General features: G+C 34.7%; 1 protein-coding gene and 1 long non-coding RNA gene across 3 annotated transcripts in view; one reads left to right on the top strand and one right to left on the bottom strand.

Moving 5' to 3' along the window:
- Nucleotides 1-21099, bottom strand: part of LOC105200899 (extracellular sulfatase SULF-1 homolog) — an 86603-nt gene that overhangs the window by 22066 nt on the left and 43438 nt on the right. For both annotated transcript variants that reach the window (XM_011168702.3, XM_011168701.3), the window contains exons 4-5: nucleotides 15319-15637; nucleotides 13366-13605 (exon numbers count right to left, since the gene is read on the bottom strand). In XM_011168702.3, coding sequence (XP_011167004.2) covers nucleotides 13366-13605; nucleotides 15319-15568 — 490 coding nt within the window. In that variant the 5' untranslated portion in view covers nucleotides 15569-15637. The remainder of the gene's footprint in view (nucleotides 1-13365; nucleotides 13606-15318; nucleotides 15638-21099) is intronic.
- Nucleotides 4952-5343, top strand: LOC113002934. The gene is made up of 2 exons (XR_003268186.2): nucleotides 4952-5062; nucleotides 5240-5343. It is a non-coding gene; the product is annotated as an uncharacterized LOC113002934 (long non-coding RNA).

The raw sequence follows: 21099 nt of genomic DNA, 5'->3' as shown, positions 1-21099 counted from the left end.
TTTTTATTCGTTTGTACATATTTAACGTTAAATCTCAATAATATGAGATCTTGCTAATGTATCTGGATTACTCAAATATATAAAACTTACACATGAGTATTTTTAGAGATTTATTGTTTATAAAATAAATAATCCAAAATTCAGTCAACTTACTGGTTTTATCGTTTGTTTAATTATGTGCATGTAGTTTGATAACACTTATTTATATAGTTAGATAACGCATATTTATCTCCGAACTATGATTTATTAATACACACTTCTTAAAATTAAAAACATCTTATCGCGCAGTTTCTTATTATGTTCAGATTTATTTTATATAGTTTAATTTTATATAATTTATTTTTATTAATAAAGAAAATAAAAGCAATGAGAGAAGCAATAATCAAAGATATTATCTAAAAGTTCTTAAATTTATTATTTGTAATTAAAGGGAAAAACAATTATGCAAAATGAATATAGCCGTTAATTCATTTCGATTAGATGAAAAAAAGACTTTGTTTCTAAAACAGCTAGAGCAGATCATTGAAGCTTCTTTGAAAAGATAATACTGCAATGCCAATTATAAATTAATTTTCGGACTAAACCAGAACATTCCGATCGATATGTATTTTTGTATTACGAGGGTAATCATCTGTGCTTATGAATTTCACATAAGACGCTCGAGCTTGTATTATTTATCATAATATTGTAGATACTAAAGTTTAAAAATAATTTCATGAAAAAAATGAGCATTTCTGAAACATATAACAATTATATTATCCGATCCGAATTGTGGCTAGTTACGCATCGCACCTGTTGCTTCGAAGACGATAGAAAGCACAACGCCAGAGATAATTCCACAATAAAAAATCGCAACGCGCAAATTACATTCTGAAACAGCGATGCACATCGATCGTAAAAGAATGGAATCTCTAAGTGGATGACGATAACGAAGAGAGCAGAAGGGGCACAGAAGCGTCATTAATATTCTGGCGCCAGTCGAAGATTGAATTTTAGTCGTGGCAAAATGAAATAGAAGAAAACGATGGAAGCGATCGATATAGCAAATATTTTTTCCATCTTTATATAGGTTAGTCAAAGTGTCTCCACATGGCTATACATCAACGACATCGGCACCATGCACCACTTGTCGTGAACATGAAGATGGAAAAGTGGCACATTGACTTAAAAAAAGCGACTTAATAAAAATGGGTAAGAGATGGAAAAAGAATTTCAATAGATTAAACTTTCAGAAAGATAAATAATACCATTTTCATCTCATAAGTAGATTTTTTATTTTAATGAAGTTTAATCTTAAGATGTAGCTATAAAAGCACATAATATAAAGAAATTAAAGAATCACGATAAGTTTCTTGTTAAATTTCCGTCAGATGAAAAAGCTTAAGATCAAAAGCAATCGTTAAGATATATATATTATATTTGGAATTATGCATTGATAAATGATTTTATACTGTGCGTGAAGTACGTAAATTTAATTTTGTTTAAAGAATCATTCCATTTACGATAATGTGCAAAATGCAATATTTGAGAAAAAAAGAAATAGCTGTAAGATGAAAAGTTCCATATTTACATATCAGATAAAATTGAAAACAAAGTTTCAGAAAACTCATGGCAAAATTGCTGCCACGGATTTTCATTATATTCTCTTTTTCATCTACGGAAAAATTTTTCAATCTCTTTTTTTAAAGAACTTTGGTTTTCTAGCTTCATCTAATATAAGACAAGATGGAAGAACGAGAAAAATCTTTCGCATCATTCTAACATAAGCGAGTTTTGAAATAATTTTGTAAAATATATGGAAACATTTTGAGCCAATATTTCTGTAATAAGTAATTTGATAAATAAAACCTTTAAAATTTGCTAATATTATATTAAGACTTCTTGGCCCCCTCAGCTATTAATATTAAATCTATACAAAAAATTAGCGGTATAAACAAAATCACTATAAACTATTTAGACAACTATTAGACAATGTCACAAATAACATATTTTCATTAAATATAGAAGATGCTTTATTATCCGTTTTGATAGTAAAACTCGCAGAGCGAGATTTACTATCAACGTTTCTGTAACTTCAAAAATCAAAACCCTTGTTCGAACAGCGCGTTCAAGATCACCGGAGTTAAACGGTGCAAATGAACTTTGAATATTGCGATGCGCCGGAATATCGACGATACGAAGGAAGTCTGCGATTATTTTAGGAAGTTGTTTCGTGCTGCGGGAGCATTAACCCGCTTTTCGGGATTCTAGCGAAACACGCGCGGCGCGCTTCGGCCCGGCGTGATCGTTTATTCGTTCGCATGTCGACCCCGTTCGTTACGACCGGGGCGCTGAAATGTTCCCGTGCCGAGATTTAAGGGTACATCGCATGCTTCTATACCACCGCCGCAGCCTAACGAGCTGTTCAACGAACAACGTTACTTCCACAAAAAGACTCGCATGATAAATCGGGATTTCACATTGTGCGCGAATCATTATTCATAGTGTGCTCTGTATACTCAAGAAGACGTAAACCTGCCACAGAGTGATAGAACAAATAGATCGACGGAGAAAAAGAGCTACGATAAACGGATAGAAAGTTTTCATAAATTTAATTCGACGAGATTCATGTGGAGTCTAAGTGATAAGTTCTATGTTTCAAATACAATTTAACCACGCGTTCGCGTAGGTCAAACATTTGCATATAAACCTTCACAGAAGGTGGTGCGAGTTAGTCCAAGGGAAAAGTTTAAATTTCGTGGATATTATTCCATCCTTCCTTTCTTTTTTTGAATAATAATCAGAATCTGCGTAACAGGAAGAATGTCCGTTTTAAAAGATCAATACAAGAAGCCGCCGTCCTTTTCACCTTCGATGAAAAAAAAGAAATCTTTTTTTATTAAACAGCAGCGATTTCATCGATGAAATACTCACTTCTTCGGCCTGTCAACCGTCATATTGCAACCGTCATCAACTAGGCACTCGTCAGGTTGTTGGATGGCTCTCTATGTAGAGCGAGTATAAGGTCGCAGGTATTCGATCCCAGGAAGCCCGCATATACAAATTTTTAATTCGTATTTTTAAAAATAATACGGCTTGGGATCACCCCTGGCCAGAGTTCCTGACACTTGCCGTCTTATTAAAAATAATATTGTGGCTCTGTAGAAGCCAGAAACTCAAAGGCCAAAAAAAAGATAAGAAAAAATTCCCTGACTCTGCAGGTGAAATCTCAAACAAATGAGACATGGATTTCCATACTTTTTTTTAATGGTGACAAGTTTAGTGAATTTGCTGTATGTAGAAAAAATCTCAAACAAATAAAACACGCATATTTATCAAACTTGATTTCACCTGAAGAGTTAAGGAATTTTTTTGTCTTTTTGGTCTTTGGATTTCTGGCTTCTACAGAACCTCAGTACCATTTTTAATAAGACGGCAAGTGTCAGGAAATCTGGCCAGGAGTGATCCCAAGCCGTATTATCTTTGAAGATACGAATTAAAAATTCGTATATGCGGGCTTCCTGGAATCAAACACCTGCGACCTTATACTCGTTCTACGTAAAGAGCCATCCAACGACCTGACGAGTACCTAGTTGATTGCAACGTATCGGTTGACATGCCGAAGAAGTGAATATTTCATCGATGAGATTGCTGCTATTTAACAAAAAAAAAAAAGACTTCTTTTTTATAATATATCATTTTTTACACAGATTTTTTATATTTCCTCTTCTTTGCATTATCTTCTGTTCCGTATTCGCGTCAGCATTATAGAAATTTAATTTCAAGCGTCGTATTGGAGAGTCTCCGCGCTCACCCAGTAAATCGTTCACGAAGATCATATACCGATCACGCGGAAATCATGCGGCGCCGAACTTGCGACAATCTGCGCAGAGCCACGAATTCGGGCATTCGCGCAAATCGTAGTGGTGCGACCCGGCTACTTGCTCGTTGTAAAGTAATGTCGTTAGTTCGTTAATTGTGATACCATCGGAAGTGCGAATCGAAGTACGCGTGCCGATCTGTGTGTGCGGGAAATTTTCATTTTGTTATCGTTCCCTTAAATTTAACGTCTTGCGCCGCGAGCCGTATCAATATTCGTGACGATTTCGATTGCCTGTGAATTCCGCAATTTTCGCACTTTCTTCACCGCCGTGTGCTCCGATTTGCCGCCATTACGTGCCGAGACTTTTCAAGTATCTATAATTTGTCTTTCGCATTCGTGATCGCGATTAGGTCGCTACAATTTTCTGTTGTCCGCGTCGAGATATCAGTCGCTTCCGAACTCGGTTTCATCCAGAAGATTTCCAGTCGCGTGTCGTGTAGCAGCGAGAAACCAGCGTCGAGATCTCCGACCGTTCGCTCCCCCTTCTTGTCACAACCGTGCAGCCTCATTTCTTGTGTTGAAAATTTAATAAACGTGAGAAATCTCGTGAAATTGCAATCTCATGTCGAAAGTTCACTTGGCTATTCTATCCTTGATGCCCAGTTCTCAAATCTAAGAACGTACTAGCTTCGCAAGGGACTACCCCCCGTCCTCCCCGCGCTACAACTTCAGTTACTCTTTTGTTACATAGTCCTAATTAATCTAAAATTTTTTAAGTTATTTATTTATATCATCAACATGTACGGATGTACGCGCACGCGCGCACTTGTAATTTAGTGTATTTTTTTTATGTTGTCCTCACATCTCTGTCGCATTTTTCCAATGTAATTTAAAATTACTACTAAACTTTTCTATTATTTTTCTCTTATTGTCTTTTTCTCATGCTTTGGCTGCATTCGGAAAACGCACTATTCATTTTATCTTTATCGATCATTATACATAAAATAAATATCAAATAGCGCAATAACACTGACAGCACGCTCGGCAAACGCAGCCTTTATCACGCATCATTTATCATAATATATTGAAATAAATGATTAAAATATAATCATTAATAAAAGTAAATTTTTTTATAAATGTTTATATATACAGGGATAAAGACCAATTTAGTGATGATGATGATGATGATGATGATGATACACCAACCGTTCGTCCGGTCCAAAAACCATTCGATTAGTAAGATCAAGAATTTTGAATTAGGTAAATGTCATCTAGTAATTAAAGATTGCAGTGTCATACACTGTGAGTACATAAGACATCGGCTGTTAAAATGGTTTAAAATTTTTATTTTATTATGTTATTTTATACAATATTTTATATAGATACTTAATATAAATATTTTTTATATATGGATTCTTATTTGTCTTTTTTTTACAGATTATTGAAGGCAATGTCAAACTGCTACCTGATACAGAAACTACAAGAACGCATGTGCCAGCGAGAAAATTCACCGAAATCGATGGATTTATAATAATGATGCTGTGGGGAATCAAGTGGTGGCGAAATGTTCATGACCGTCGACAACATTTGATGTCCTACAGCAATGTTGTTCATTTAGGACAATAAATTCAAGTTTTCCATATCCACTATATATCATTTTGTTGTATGCTTTTCGGATCTAGCATTGCAAGGATCAGGAAGACGTGGAACAAAGTGATATAATATCGGATGGCAACAAGCCTGACGCAATCGTAATAACAGCACAAAAAAAAACCGAATAAAATTATCGCCAATCAAGTTTAATCCCACCCCGCTAGCCGTACGGAGAATGTCGAATAATAACAAATGCAGACATCGGCGCTTTGACACCGAGTGTTGATTGATGAAAAATAGGTGGGGGTAAATAGCACTTGCTTTACTCGTTTTTCTCAATCAGCACTCGGTATCACAGCGCCGATGTCTGCATGAGAATCCAGGCTTAAAGACGCAGACGCAAGATAGAATTTATCATTTTTGTCAAAGAAAAAATGTCTACATCCACAAGTTAATAAATCGTTTCTGATATCCGCGCACGTATGTTCCTTAAACTTATTTTAACATTTTTACATTTTTCAGATTTATTTGTGTTAACACAATAGAAGAGCGTATTAAAGCCTTACAAGAACAAAAACTTGAGACGACGAAGAATGTACTGTTTAGAGACAAACTGTTAAATTCAGCTTGCTATAAGGAGTATGTTCTTTGCTATCTTAAATTACTATTCGCTTGGACGATCTTAAATTGCTTCTAATTCATTTCATAATAGAATTAAAATAATAAGACAATAGTGTTTTGTTATTATATAAGAATGTTTTATTTAATCATAATTTTAATTTATTTAAATAAAGAATGTTTTCTATATAAAACTATTTAATAATTCTAAAAAGTTTACATAACCATACATATGATTAAACAAAGTAAATATATCGCTATGTAAATTCTCGATCCGTATTATTGTCTAATATTAATTTTATTCTTCCAGACTTCTATATTAAAATATGTTTAGATTATTTACTACTTTACTATCAGCTTCAACTATATTGATATATATTGTTGTGTTTTATCTTTTGTTGGTTTATAAGTTCTCTCATGTCGAGACATATCAATGTAATATTTTTAAGATTAACGAAAATTGAAATTCTGTAACATTTAGTTTAAATGTTATCATATTAGATAATAGAGGATATTTTTTTTCAAGCAGATTAAATATAAAATATATTATTTTGAAGGTTTATTTAAGTAGTAAGTTTAATCAATAAATTATAATGAGTTATCGCAATAGTTTTTTAGTTTATCACATAATATAGTCAACAGTTTTCCATATTTCATTTATATCGTCAATTAATTTTAACAGAATTGTTATGTTTTGTGCTACACGCTGTAAAAATGTTTTTAAAGCATTTAGTCTTGAAAGAATAGAAAAACTTTTAGAAAAGTAAAAAATGTTTATTTTACAAAGAGGTTTTTCTAAAAGGAAGAATGAACAACAAAGTTTACAACTTACTATATTACTAATCAAATAAAGACCGGTACCAAGCCCTATTAGTATTACCGTTAATATGCAAAATATGATGTATGAATAATTGCGACAAGGTGGTCACTTGACATATACTTTTAATCGATTGCATTTTGTTAGAACAAAGTCTGCAAATTACAATTAAAGTTACAATTTATAAATTACAATAATAGAGATCGACAGAAAACTTCATCATCTCAATGCTCCTAAATAAAAATTAATTCTTTCATACATGCTACTAAAAATTATAAAAATCTCTCACAAATCTATTATAATAATAAAATTTTTTTATACAATAATAAATTATAGAGATTTCTTTGGCTTTCGCGCGGAATCGTTGTCAGATCTTCACTTAAAGCTTCTCTTTCGTTCGTTGACATTGCGTTTCGTGTTAGTATCATTACATGAGCTTTCATTTGAGAGGGGCACACCGGAAATCAAGACGTTCATCTATCAGTTGTGAAATAGCAGAGATATTTGCCGCGCGTACTAACAAGTACAAGTACGTATTATGGTAATCAGACTTCCTACAGCCACTTGAAACAATACCGCGTTACGTGTCGGCGGGACTTTCTTCAGCGCTAACAGATACAGAAATGTTCTCCTTACGATAACCGTACGTCACCATCGGCGTCATCACCGCCACTGTTATTACGCATTTATTACGGTAGGTCAGATAATGGGCCCTAATTTACGCCTTATTATTCGTGCAAATCTCGCTTGCATCATGAAGATTTTTCCCTTTATCCTGTCTATACTTTCAACTGTTGAAACACTCGCGATTGTAATTGACGTGTTGCGAGATACAGGTAATTTACGGATTAAATATGCGATATGTCAAACTCAATTTTGAGGCAAAAATAAAAATCTTATATGAGCCTCTTTTAAAATGATCAACTTCACTGAATGAGATACAATGACATGTAAAGAAACTTGACAAAATTACACTAACATAATATATTCTAGTATTAAAATCACAAAATTTCCAAAAACTGATTAATCGGTTTGACTTCAGATATTTATGCGTAATTGTCCCTGTAAGAGATATTTATTCGTGCATTAAAATACTGATGTTAACAATCAGATTTTTATAATATAATAGTTACCATTTAGTTAGAAAGTTCATCAATGAAAGAAAATTAAATAATCTTAAAAGATATTCGATACAAATTTAAATTTATCTGTATTTCAATTAATTGATAGGATGAAACTCCATCTTTCAAAACGCAAGTAAAGTGAACAAACTAAAATTAAAAAATAATAATTAATTAATGTTAAAATAATGAAATAATCTTAAATAAATATTTGTTCGTATTTCTTTTGTGCATGAGAAACGAATTTACATTAGACTTTATCAATGAAAGTTAATATAACTAGGAAGATATTACAAATGTTATAAAAATACTTATATAAGTAGAAATGTAAACATTTGATAAGTTTGCTCATCAATTGCAAATTAACTTTTGTGTATTCTTGCATTTTATGTTCGCAGAATAATCCGAGTCTTTATCAAACATCAAACTCCAAAGTCACGAACGCACCTTAATAGTCAGACCGAATAACGTATGCGCTCGCGACAAGATTCTCTCGCAAAGATAACAAAGAAAATTTGTCGCCTAGCCGGTCAGTCCCAGTATTCTGGTCAGGGACACCCTGCATAACACAGGCGGCGATAACAAAAAACAAGTTCTCTCCTTTCCCTAAAGCACAATCACTGATCGGTACTTTGCGAAACACGTTCCTCTTCGCGAATCCGGAATGTCCGTTCCCCTTGATCATTCGACGATCGGAAAGCTTCGTTAAACATTTTTTAAATGTCACATCTATAAAATGAGACTCTAAGGCTCACTGAAAAAACAACTTTATTGTTCAAGTAAATATATTTATTTTAATTTTAACATCATTTAACACACACATGTGTCTTTAAACTAGAGACAGCAAATTTCGTTGCTATTAAAATTGGTTTTTAGTTGTTAAAAAAATGGACGCGTCGAAATGTGACTGTATTTTTCGTAAATAGATAATTATACAATAAAATGAAAGGCACAGACTTATGAAATTATTCACTCTTGTTTTGAAACAAGAGAATTCCATTTTATGAAAATTTCTCGAAATCAAGCACCTAAAATTGAGCTCCTAAATGTAAAGTAAATAAAACGTTTTTACAATTTCATTGATTTCTATTTAAAAATTAAAATTTAGGAATCTGATGTTTGATTAGAAAAAATTCAAAGCATCGATGTAATAGCTATAATATAATATATAATACAATCTCAGCTTAAGATTCTTAGTTTCACTACAAATATTACCAGTTTTTATTACGAAAGAAAATAGCATAATAAATGTTATTTGATTCTAGCAGCAAATATTTTTTTTGTACCACCTATATTTTAACAACTAATAAAATGAGCTTCGGTAGCAACAGCATTAGCTGTCTCTAGTTTAAGGACATATTTTATCCATAGTTATATTTTATCTTCGTTGACTAATTCTTATTCCGCTCACACACGTAATATGTTATGAAATAATTTCAAATTCAACTTTCTGTTCATAAAAATTTGCCACCTATCTATCTGAATTAAATCTGGTTTAAATATACATGTATAACTTTTTTAATTTTTGCACATTAATACGAGTACGATATTACGCAAGTACCTAACGAAAGCGCGAAATTGAGCTAGAAAAAGGCTCGGTCATGCAAGATTTATAGTATCACGACGAGCTTCACGGGCCATCGAATTGAAACGTATGCCAAGAACAAGGTACGAGCTCGTCAAGCGAAAAACCTTGTCAGAAGTGATCATTCTCGAGAAAATCATAAAACTGGCCAGCATATCGTGGCAATTAACCGCGCTTTCACCTTGGGCCGCGAATCTCATCCTGACGAATCCGAATCTTATCTCGGCGACGCAGACATCGCGCCAAAAGTAGAGGAATACGATGTGTACGCGAATTTTGGAAGATCGCCAATCGTAGCAATCGTGCCGGATGTAGCCGAGGTGGTTCGATCGACAAGACAGAAGTCTGGCTGGCTGGCCGACGACGGGCTGGCTGCACTTTCAGGGAGCAACGTCCTGCCTATGCGAATATGGTCGCGAATGGACGCGACGGAAAGGAAGATACCGAGACGAGCAAGAAGAAGCAGAAGAGATTCCGCTCTCCTGTCTGCGCAAGGTCCGACATCGGTGAGCGGGCGCACCGATTGGTCCCAGCGATCGCGAGAAGATTTTTGCCTCTCTTTACGTCCCGGAATATATATATCGCCTTGCAGTCCCAGCATTCGTACTCAGTCCTAGCAACGTCAATTATCCTTAACTGAAGTTTATCCGATTCTCTTTCTAGACAATTATCTTTAACTCAAGTTTAACTGACGCTCTTTCTAGACGGAATCGAATTGAGAACCGCAATTGAAGTTAATGTCTTGAAAATAGAAATCGTTCCCGTGCGCACGTATACTGTACAGTATGTAACAAGCGCGATGGAATTATAATGTATTCAAGTTTTTTGTAAAAAAAAGAGGTATTTATCTCGTACAAACTTGCGACAGGAGGCGCAACAACGTTTTACGGGCCATCAAGAATTCCTAACGTCGCGGACGCGCTAACTCGTTTTACGACGCCTTTCAGCGATAAGAGAAATCGCCGATCGCAATGCAATATGACGTGGTGAAGCCCGCGACATCCGGCGACGTAGAGGATAGATTCTATTACGCTCGTGCGCCTCTCGATAAACGCGACGAGGCGTATAGCATCGTAACTGATGCATCCATCCACTGTATTACAACACATTAATGTCATTGGGCATTATGTCGAAGCGTAGCGCTAATCGTCGTGGCCACGAACACTGCGAATTTGCAATCTGCAATCTGTAATGCTATAACGTAACTCTTTATCGCTGCGGGTATGATCTGGCATAACTAATACCTTATCACGGGTCGTGATCTTGAATAAACTTGTTAAGTTTGCAAGCAAAGAATTATTCAGATTCTACCGCTCATAGTTAGAACTCGACGAGATCTAAACTATTAAATAGCAACTAGGTCACGTAAAGTACTAATGCGACGTATATCGAAATAACGCTCGAAGAGACTAAACAATTATCCGTGTGTTCAACATTTAGAGGGGTCTCGTTATACATGTCTACATGTGCAGTATAGTAGCACATTTTTCTGATTTCCTGGCCAATACCTCTAGAAGCTTGTAAATTCATTTTATACATGAGGAAATTAAAATATACTAATAAGATAGTATAATAACAGGGCAAAACAAATCGCGTATGTAAACAGTAACTTCATAATAAGTACAAAATTGTACTAGAAATACCACCAGAAATCGATTATTTCTACAAATTAAAATACGTTAGTCATTAAAATAATGAAATATAATGGATATAATGGAAGTTAATTTTTTAAAATTGTATATAAACGGTATAACTAACTGCAGCTAAAATTATAGATAAAATCAGAGAAATACACGTTTTTATACAAAAATTCATAACTTTGTAACAAAAGTAAAGGAAAAGTACTTTCATGCCTTCAAGTTGACATTGACCTATTTTTAATATACGCAAATAAACGTAAATAAATTGAAGGTATAATGCATTTATTTATTAATATAGAGTTATAAAAACTTTAAACCAATTACAAGAAACATTTTTTAAATATTATTTGTAATATTGAAATGTTAGCGATGTTGCTAACAAAGTGATGTATTAATAACGTCTTTAATGTCACCGTGTTTAATGAGTTTCTCACATTTCAACTCGAAATTGTTTAAATTTTAATTTTCTTTCAACAGCTTGTTCAATCCCTCCAATGTAAATAAAAATTGATTAAAAACAAAGAAAGAAATAAAAATTTATAGGTATACAAGCAATTTTGTACACAATAGAATCATTTCTGGCTCAAGGTAGTTTTCTTAAACGCCCTGGATAAAGGACATGCACGACCTGTCAGCACCAAGCCAGTTTCCTACATGCCAAACTTTTTTTGGGAAGAGAATAGAGATTGCTATTTGGCCAGGTGTTCATAATATTTGAAAAGAAATGCGCTGGACATTTTTGTCCAATCGTGTGTACAGAATGTTGCGAAAACAAAAGATTGAAAACCATTTAAAAAGATTTGAAAACAATAGTCAATATTTAGACTTATGGCCAGGCAATTTAAAAAAATGCTGTTTGCGTAGTCGCGAATCTTGTGGTCTTGATCAATGCTAAGCGGATATCTGCAATCACGCGCGATTGATAGAAAAAAAATCGAGTCTCAATCGACGCGATCAAACTTTTGGATTTTGAGTCGTTCGATCGAACAAACGTGTTGCGGCGCAGCTGCTCTGTTACGTGCGGTGTTACAATCGTTTTCGGCCCTCTGGAGAAGAGCTTGGCACCAATTCGTCGGGCGAGACGGGAGGCTGCGGGAGGAAGGGAGCCTGCAACACTCGCCTGAACAATCGCGCGGGACGAAATCCAGCTTGGCGGGATCGAGCCTCGGGAATTTCGCGGGAATGCATTGCCGTGTTCGTCCTATTTGGCGCGACCCATTGCGCGGAATGAAAATCGTGGGGCGCCGGCATGTCGAGCACAGAAAGCATGTCGGCAGGAGGAGAGAGGGAGGGGGATGAGGGCGGCGCGGGATTAATCGAGATTTTAATTGCGGGAATATGCCGCCCGCGGGCGCAGCATCCGTATGTAAATAGGGAACGTCGACTTGCCTCTTCGTTTAACAAAGCGCGAATAAGTATCATGAAAGTCGTTGCTACCGCGACGTAAATTTATACGCGAGGGTAGTTGAAAGGAAGAAAAGGAAAAACAGGAGAAAAAGGAAAGCAACGTTTCGACCCATTCTGATTGAAAATCCCAGCCTAAGTGGCTCGCGCCGACCTACGTAACGAGGATTTATCGCTGACCGTACTTGACTCCAGTTACGCACAGAGCGTATTGTGCTGTTGGCGTAGGGAGGTAAATAGAAATCTCACTTCTCACAATTGAACGTGCCACGATTATCCTGATTGCGTTTGCACGGCCGAAGGTCGAGTTATGTGTATGTGTATTACAATTCAACGAACAATAAAGCGTTTGTTCTCTTCACATCGCGCGCCAGTAATAAATGCATTGAAGACAGATAGCTGTATCACGAAGCTATTTTCGAGAGATTTGCTCCTCTCTCGCAAGATTTTCAAGTAATTTAAAAGCTAATGACGAAGAGTGTTGTTTTAAATTTTTATATTGTATCATTCCGTTTTATTTCCGTTATTCCGGGGTAGTTTCGAATTAAATTGTCAATCGAAAATCTTTTAAGTAATAGAAAGAATTCGATTTTCAACTCGAGAAATGTATCGAAGAAGTTTAGAACGCGGTAAGACTGGGATGGGTTTTCTGTTTTTAATACAGCAATAATATCGTTAAACGTTTTGCGTGCGTGCGAGTCTCCGTAAAGTGCGAGATCACGAAGCTGAGACTGCAATCATCCACCGCAGGCTTATAGAAGGATGAACAGTGGGAACCCTCTTACCTGTCCGATATCCCGCGTTGCTCAAGTAAGTGGCGAAGGAGTGCGGCTCGTGATCTCGTTGCCACTGGGGACTGCTGCAGTTGTCGTTGTTTGTGAAGACCTCATGATTGTGAACGTAACGACCAGTGAGCAAAGAGCTCCTGCTCGGACAGCACATGGGAGTGGTCACGTACGCGTGTCTCAGCTCGGCGCCCTCGTTCCTTATTCGCTTCAGAGTCCGTGGCATGAAGTTCAGCGAACCTGCGATGGATACGAGAGGATTATTTTGGATAGGCGGTCAAACATCTGTTCGATATAATCTATGTACGCGAAAGCACGTTCCATTGTCCCGCAATCGCTTAATCGTGTTGGCTTTAGTACAATGTGCTGTTCAATGCACCGAATGCAAATGTATTATTAATGCTTATTACACAGGATATGCGGTCTTCACCTATGAATCGCATGATTCATATTTGGAGCTTTGCATAATAGAATAGTAGATGTTATAGGATTATAAGATCGAAATAGAAAACGAATCGTTGAAAGAGATACACGGAGAGAACAATTTTGATGAAGTACAGATCTTAAAATAATTATGTTGAATCATTCCAAAAATTGTACCGGATGTTTAACTTGGTTGAAATTATTTGCGTCAACATTATCATACTTGGGCAGTAGAAAGTAAATAAGAAATAAATAATATAGACAAAAATTTACATCTATATTTTTATAATCTCTATCAACTTTCCTAATTCGTACCACTAGAAATTTCACTCTAAAGAAATGATACTAATGTGAGATTGAGAAGTGATAATAGTAAAACCAGTAATTGCTATGAATAAAAATTTGTCAATTACAAAAATAAATTCAAGCCAGGCTTATTTCTAATCTTTTTATTTGTTGTTTATAAAATATTAAATATTTGATCGCTTTTTCGATTATTAATAAAATAATTATTAGTCTACGGTTTCTTAATATTAAAATATAATTATATAATATAATTTAATATAATTTTAATATAATTTTAATAACTTTAATTTATAAATTCAATATTTTCGAAGGCGACACGATTTAAGGGACCATAGGTACGCTTAGGCGGTTTTTTAAATCACAACATACATTTTCACAGCATGTTACAGAAAAGTTTATAATAAATTAATTTGTTATTACTGAAAAGTTTAACACGTAATAATAAATGACTGAAACTTCAAGCTTTAATTTCAAACTTTGATTTGCATCCGAAACAGCCCCAATTGCGAAATATAATAAAAAATAGCTCAAGTGTTCCCGCCTAATTATTCTGATAATCCGATATAAAATTATTTTCCGATCTGTATCAAATTAAACGTTCAGACGCTGCAGTTATTCTTTCCGTGTAAAAGGATGTTTTTTAAATTCTAATTGGACTGAATTTTAGTAAACTCTTAACTCTTTGACAATTTAAAAAAGGAGTTTCTATTCGAAGTTTCATGCTCTCTAGGAAAAAAATTCTAAACCATTTAAAAAATCTGTGAAAACAAATTTCGGATATTGCTCAATAACGTTCGTAATCCACTTTGACATTAACATAGCGAATTAGTGAAATTAAATACACGTAAGATTATATGTTGCGTTACAGATAAGACTGCATATTGCACGCGTTTCTCTCCGAGTACATGTCGCGATATCTCAGAGCGGGACTTCGCAAGGACTGAGACTAATATCGCGATGGCGAGATAAGGCGCCAGCAGGCTGCCGCACGCAATAAACAAAGTGGACTCTGTGTTCCACGTAGGCATTTATATACCGGCGATAAACGAGACTCTCAGAAGCCAAAGTGATCGACCCCGCGAAATAAAAGGTAGAGAAAGCTGATATGAGGTAACAAGCTAATCATACGCGTTCCGCTAGTAAAATTAAGAAATTTACAGAAGGCGGGGTCGATTAGTTCAGCTTCCGAGAGCAGTTCAATCCTGAAATCGTTGCTATACGAACCCAGTTCAACATCTTGATCATCCGTCAGAATCAGCACGATGTTGGGCTTCCGCTCCCTGGGCTGCTGGTGCGGCAGATAGGGAGAGTTCGGCTGATGATTGTAATTATTATTGCTGTTGTAATTCGACTTGTGGAGGGAGCCGCGACGCTGCTGACCGGCGTACGCGTCATCCGCAGGTCTGTCTCCGTCGGTCCGTCTGGCATTGACACTCAACAGAAGGAGGGCCAGAAATTGAAATAGCTTGCTCATGGCGGCGGCAGCGGTTGGTGGTCGTTTATGGACTGGCTACCTCAATCAAGTGTCATACCATGGTTGTGACTGGAACAGGAAAACGGAGCACGCATCACGTTAATGGGCGCGTGAGTCCACGACGGTAATTGGATCGCGACGCGGCAAAAAAAAAAAGAAAAAGAAGGAGGTCTTAAAGAATCTTTCCCGCCTCTCGTATATCTTCGATAGAAGAAAAAAAGAAATTGAAAAAAAACGGCGAGGTAATTGCGTGAAAGAAGGAAATCAAATGTCATAGGAAATCGTTCCAGTAGCAATTTCTATTACTTCATACATATTGCGCTGATTGACGGAACTAATTCGTATAAGAACGTTTACGTGACATGTGTTTTATAAGACTTCAGTCGTAAATTTTTTACTATTGCAAAATTATAAGAATAACTGCACGAAAAGAAAGGAAATATAAAATTTAGAAATATCAGCTAAATGTCAGTAGCTACTTCGAATTTTTCCGTTATTGCTAAAAGTAAATTTAAAGGCTATTAAAGATAAAATACGTTTCCTGCGAAGTACAACTTTATTAGATAAAATTAAAGGCGCGTTTTAACATAAATAGCTAAGAAAGTGACAGCTCATTCCTCAATACAAACGTTAAACCGCGCAACTGTATTTATTAGATGTTGCATGTTTGATTCTAGCAATAAATATTTTTTACTGTAAAACTGCATTTTAATAACTAATAAATTGAATTTTGGCAGTAAAGATCACTAACTATGTTTATTTTAAGAATACATTTAATTGTCCTGGCTTTTAACTTCGTTGGTTAATCCTTTCTCTGCCCATAGTGTTACCATAAGTAAAAATAACTGCACATACGTTTTCACAAATTTACACAATAAATTCGATACATGATTCGTTCTATAATTTCATATTCAAGTAAAAAATATTATACTTTAAATAATATGTAGATAAGTTTGTAAGTAAATATATTATTATAAGAATAATAAGTAAAAATTTTATCACTTGTTTATGTGCAAGCTAGTGCCAAATTTTACATTAATCTTGTGACATTCATAATTGTATAATTGTAATTTAATAAATAAATAGCAATATGTGTTTATAATATTATATAAATAGGTATTAAAATTTTTAAACAAAGTTAACGATCACTAAATTAACAAAGATTATTTTGTCATAATATTTTTTTTATTCAATAAATTACACGATATTTCAAATTCTAAATCGAACTGGAGAGCAATCGATTAAGCGATAATATTCATATTTTAATATTAAATGAACTATGGTTTAACAAAAGCGAACATATCGTATCAAACTATAATTTCGTTATGCAGAATTGAAACACTATATATCTTGCAAAGGCCACATTAATCATGAAATTACGTGGTGTACAATGAAATTATACAGTTCAATTGACATAAATAAAAATTTTCCTAAAAGTTTTTCCTCGAGTCGTCAATGTGATAAAAAAATTGAAACTTTTGTTTGGAATCTGATTTTATAATACAATAAATTTTATACAATCTCTATAATCTTATGTAATATCTACAAATTAAATGCATATTCGTATAATAATTATAAATAAGATTGCACTGATTGAAAGATTCAGAATCGATCAAGAAACAGATTTCAAGTTAATTCTATAAACTATAACATAAAAAAAAGGTCTTGTGAATTTCAAGAATGTCTTTTAATTAGGCATTTATAGCAAAATGTACGGCGTAGTATATATCGCGCGATAAATATTCATCGATCAGACATTCCTGATCGTCCAATTGTGTTTGTATACGAAGTGCGACGCGATATAGTCACAAATGAAATTCTTGCACGACCAAAACGCATTACGTAATCCGTTTAATATCCACAAACAGGTTTGGGTGCGCGGTATGATAATTATCTCCAATGCGCGTATCCAACATCGCGATCATTGCATGCATCGTGCGAAACAATTAACGAATCGCATTACTGACGATTCGACACAATTAGCTGCGCACGCCTATCATCAGGCTTTATCAGAAGAGAGAACGTGATCATCCGAACTAACTACTAAACACGTTACTCGGAAATGAAAGACGAGAGATGAAAGGTGCAAAAAAAAAGAAATTACGTGACCTTACTGGACCGTAGAAGCAAGGAACAAGATCATAATCGCATGGTTCCGTGTTTTATGGCAGGCTTCATCGTGCTGCATGTTGCGAAGGTCTTTGGAAGAATTGGAAGAAGAACGATAAATAATCGCGCGAACGTGAATTAACTCCCCATTATTGACTTAACCGTGTATGTTATTAAGATGGTTCGTAAAACACATCACAAATTTTTCATCTAATTAACTTTAAAAAGAATCGGGAACTATTATTTTCTAAACTGCGCTGTAAAAAGATCTTATCTCAAATTCTTTCAACATCTAACGGTCATATGTATGAAGTGGAAATTATTAATTATACAACCGTTTAAATATACCGTTTATAATCACTTTTCGTTTATTTTTGATAATCGCATTTAAAAATTTAATAATACGTTCAATAACTTGCAAATTACATGATGGTGACAATAATTTTCATTCTATCCGATGAATGCGCAAACAAACAATTTCTTAAAACTATTTAACAATTTCATTTATTATATACAATGTAGTATTATCTTCATTAGGTATTGCATACCCAGAGATTAAACTGATGAAATTGTTTCCTTTAACTTGGTTTTTAAATTGAAGTAAAAATATCTTTGAAAAACATAAAAATTTATTTGATTTCAAGAAAACGTTATTAGCCTTTTTTTAAAATAAACTATTTGTTTAATTTAAACAAATAATTTTTTAATTAAAAAAAATACTGACACAAATGTAAGAAATAATATAATTGTTCTGGTTTTAAAAATATATTTCTTTTATTTAAAAAAGATTTGCGTTGCACAAACTAATTAATTGTAATAAAAGGAACAACCAAAAAATTTCTTCAAATCAATGAAATTTTTCTTTAACTATATAGTAAATTTTTTTATTCAATCAAATTTTCTTTTTTTTTTACTTGAAAAACTTTTCTGCGTGCAATCGTTATTATATTCATAGATTCTTATTGCCATCTTGGTAAATTAATCTTTCTAATATTTTTTTATAATCAAGTTTCTCGATGACTTTTCGTGCCTCGAATAGCAATAACTTCGCAAACGGTACTGCGATGAATCTTATGATTTTTTCCATCATCTCCTATTATCAAAGACTCCTAACCACGTTTATCGATTGCACGTGAGACGAATAAAAGAACGCGAAGTGAGTTGCTTCGAGCAACACTGTAGGTGGTATTTTAAGACATCTGAGCTAGAAGAAAATCGAATGATGCGAGACTCAAACGCGAGCCCGATCGGGCTGAACGAATGGAAGAATGCTAGAGTGTGTTTTCGCAGACAGTCAAATATGGACGCGGATGGTTGCACGGCAGGTAAACGCACGATGCTGGATGGAGAGTTCCCACGATTCGAAAGGATGCGCTAAGGAAGAATATTATTTGCGGAAATCGCAACGCCTTCGGCGTCGCGTCGTCCCCGTCGTATATCCTTCCGTACGCGTCCTCTATTGAATTTTATTAGATTGCTCGTAACGGAAATCTCTTTCTATGCCTAGATCTTCAATTTTTTCAGAAGTGGTATGGTGCTTTCGAGGCACGTTTACTTTTTTCTGTACATTTCAAACAAATTTTCTTATCATATTTTTACAGTTTCCCAAGTTTTTAAAATATTTATACTTCTACGGCATATTCGTTTTTTTTATTGTTACTAAAAAAATTTATTTAAATACTTGCAATGACATAAGTTATTAAATGTAAATAAACATTTATTCAATTGAAAAAATGATGAATAATTAAATTATATTAATGATTTTTGTATTAAATAAATCTTTATTAAATTATGTCATTGCAAGTATTCGAACAAATGTTTATTAACATTTAGTAATTTTTGCTCCTAGTGTAGATATGAATATGTGTTTCCTATGTCTGGTTATATTGAAATTACGTTTTGGATAACGTTATCGATTAATAACTGCGCCTAGATGCAAGGGAGTTCCTCAAACGAACAAGGACCAAAATCGTATTCATATTGCGTCACAAGGTATTATATTACAGTACCTTGTATAATATTGTATATCTACCCTATATAAACTCGTACGCGCATATTAATGATACTGATACGAGCGACAGAGATTAATGTATCGCTCTTTTAACCTACAGCAGAATCCGGTTTCGACACCTTAATGGTTACGCGCCCACGTAATAATCCTATCATTTGTAATTAATTCGGCTCTCGTATTTGCGATGCGATCTCCCAAAATGGTTTCCTGCGTCACTTCACCAGGAAGAGCGCCACGATTAAAATAATTTATGCTCGAACGGACGTAAATGTGGGTGGATCGTAACGGATGTTGTATATTGATAAATATTCAAAACGCCCTCGCAATTTGTGCTTAAATGTCGAAGGCGATAGAATTATGTTAATAAAAACAAAATATAATTACAACAAAAGTTACCGAATCTCTTGATAAATTCAATGCGCATAATAAATACTGCAAATCATTTATTCTAAAAATTAATTTTCTAAATTTTTGCTGAAAAATTAATGCATAACGCAATTCATGTTTGTAGCTTATTAAAATTTATAACATGTAACAATTAAATTCTCTCTCTCTCTCTCTCTCTCTCTTATATCGCTTCGAAGATCGCAATCTGCGCACTTATGTAAAATCAGGTCATTTTTATATTGTAATTAAATTAGTAAATAATCTTATTAAAGTGGAGAAGGCATCTTCTGTTGCCCAAATGTATAGACTGCTCCACATATCAAATTAAAATAGAGTTAAGCAAGCAAGCTCTCATGTGTATTGTAGACCATCTCATTTTTCGTTTATTGTGCTCTTCTAAAAAATTTATTTGTTATATGCCGATGCTACTGCCATATATTATATATTCGCCTTGTATTAGTACGCATCCTTCAGCGCTCACTTGGCAAGAGCCTCAATCCTGTCCGCATTTGAAATACGATCGAGTCTGCGCGAATAAATACAAGCACGGACTCTCGAAGAACGCCTTTGATGCGCGGCAGATCCGGCATTCGCAAAGTACACGCAGCGTGCACGTATCCACGCAAGGTACACAGCACTTGCTTACCACTTGGATTCCACCTCGATCGGCGAGATTATCATGCTCGCGAGAGATTTCATCTTGTACGTTGTATTTCCACCTTACACGTTGTATTTCACGTCGATCGCGCAGGGAGGCGTAAGGATAATGATAATCCAGATAACACAAACTATCCATCCAGTCGCGAGATAGGTCGCTTCTCTACCACTTATATGTAGGATGTATGATCTTATAACGCGAGCATCGTTCGTGGAATACGTAATTCTCACGAAACGTTGAAAAATATTGCTTTAAAGGTGTGCATTAAGGTTTCTCTACTTTCAAAAAGAAATACAAGAATATACATTCTTCTGTTATATCTCATACGTAACATCGAAGACATGTTAAGGTAGAAAGTTGAGATAA

Source organism: Solenopsis invicta, chromosome 8 (assembly GCF_016802725.1).
Source record: "Solenopsis invicta isolate M01_SB chromosome 8, UNIL_Sinv_3.0, whole genome shotgun sequence".
Classification (NCBI taxonomy): domain Eukaryota; kingdom Metazoa; phylum Arthropoda; class Insecta; order Hymenoptera; family Formicidae; genus Solenopsis; species Solenopsis invicta.
This window is presented reverse-complemented; position numbering and strand designations above follow the sequence as displayed.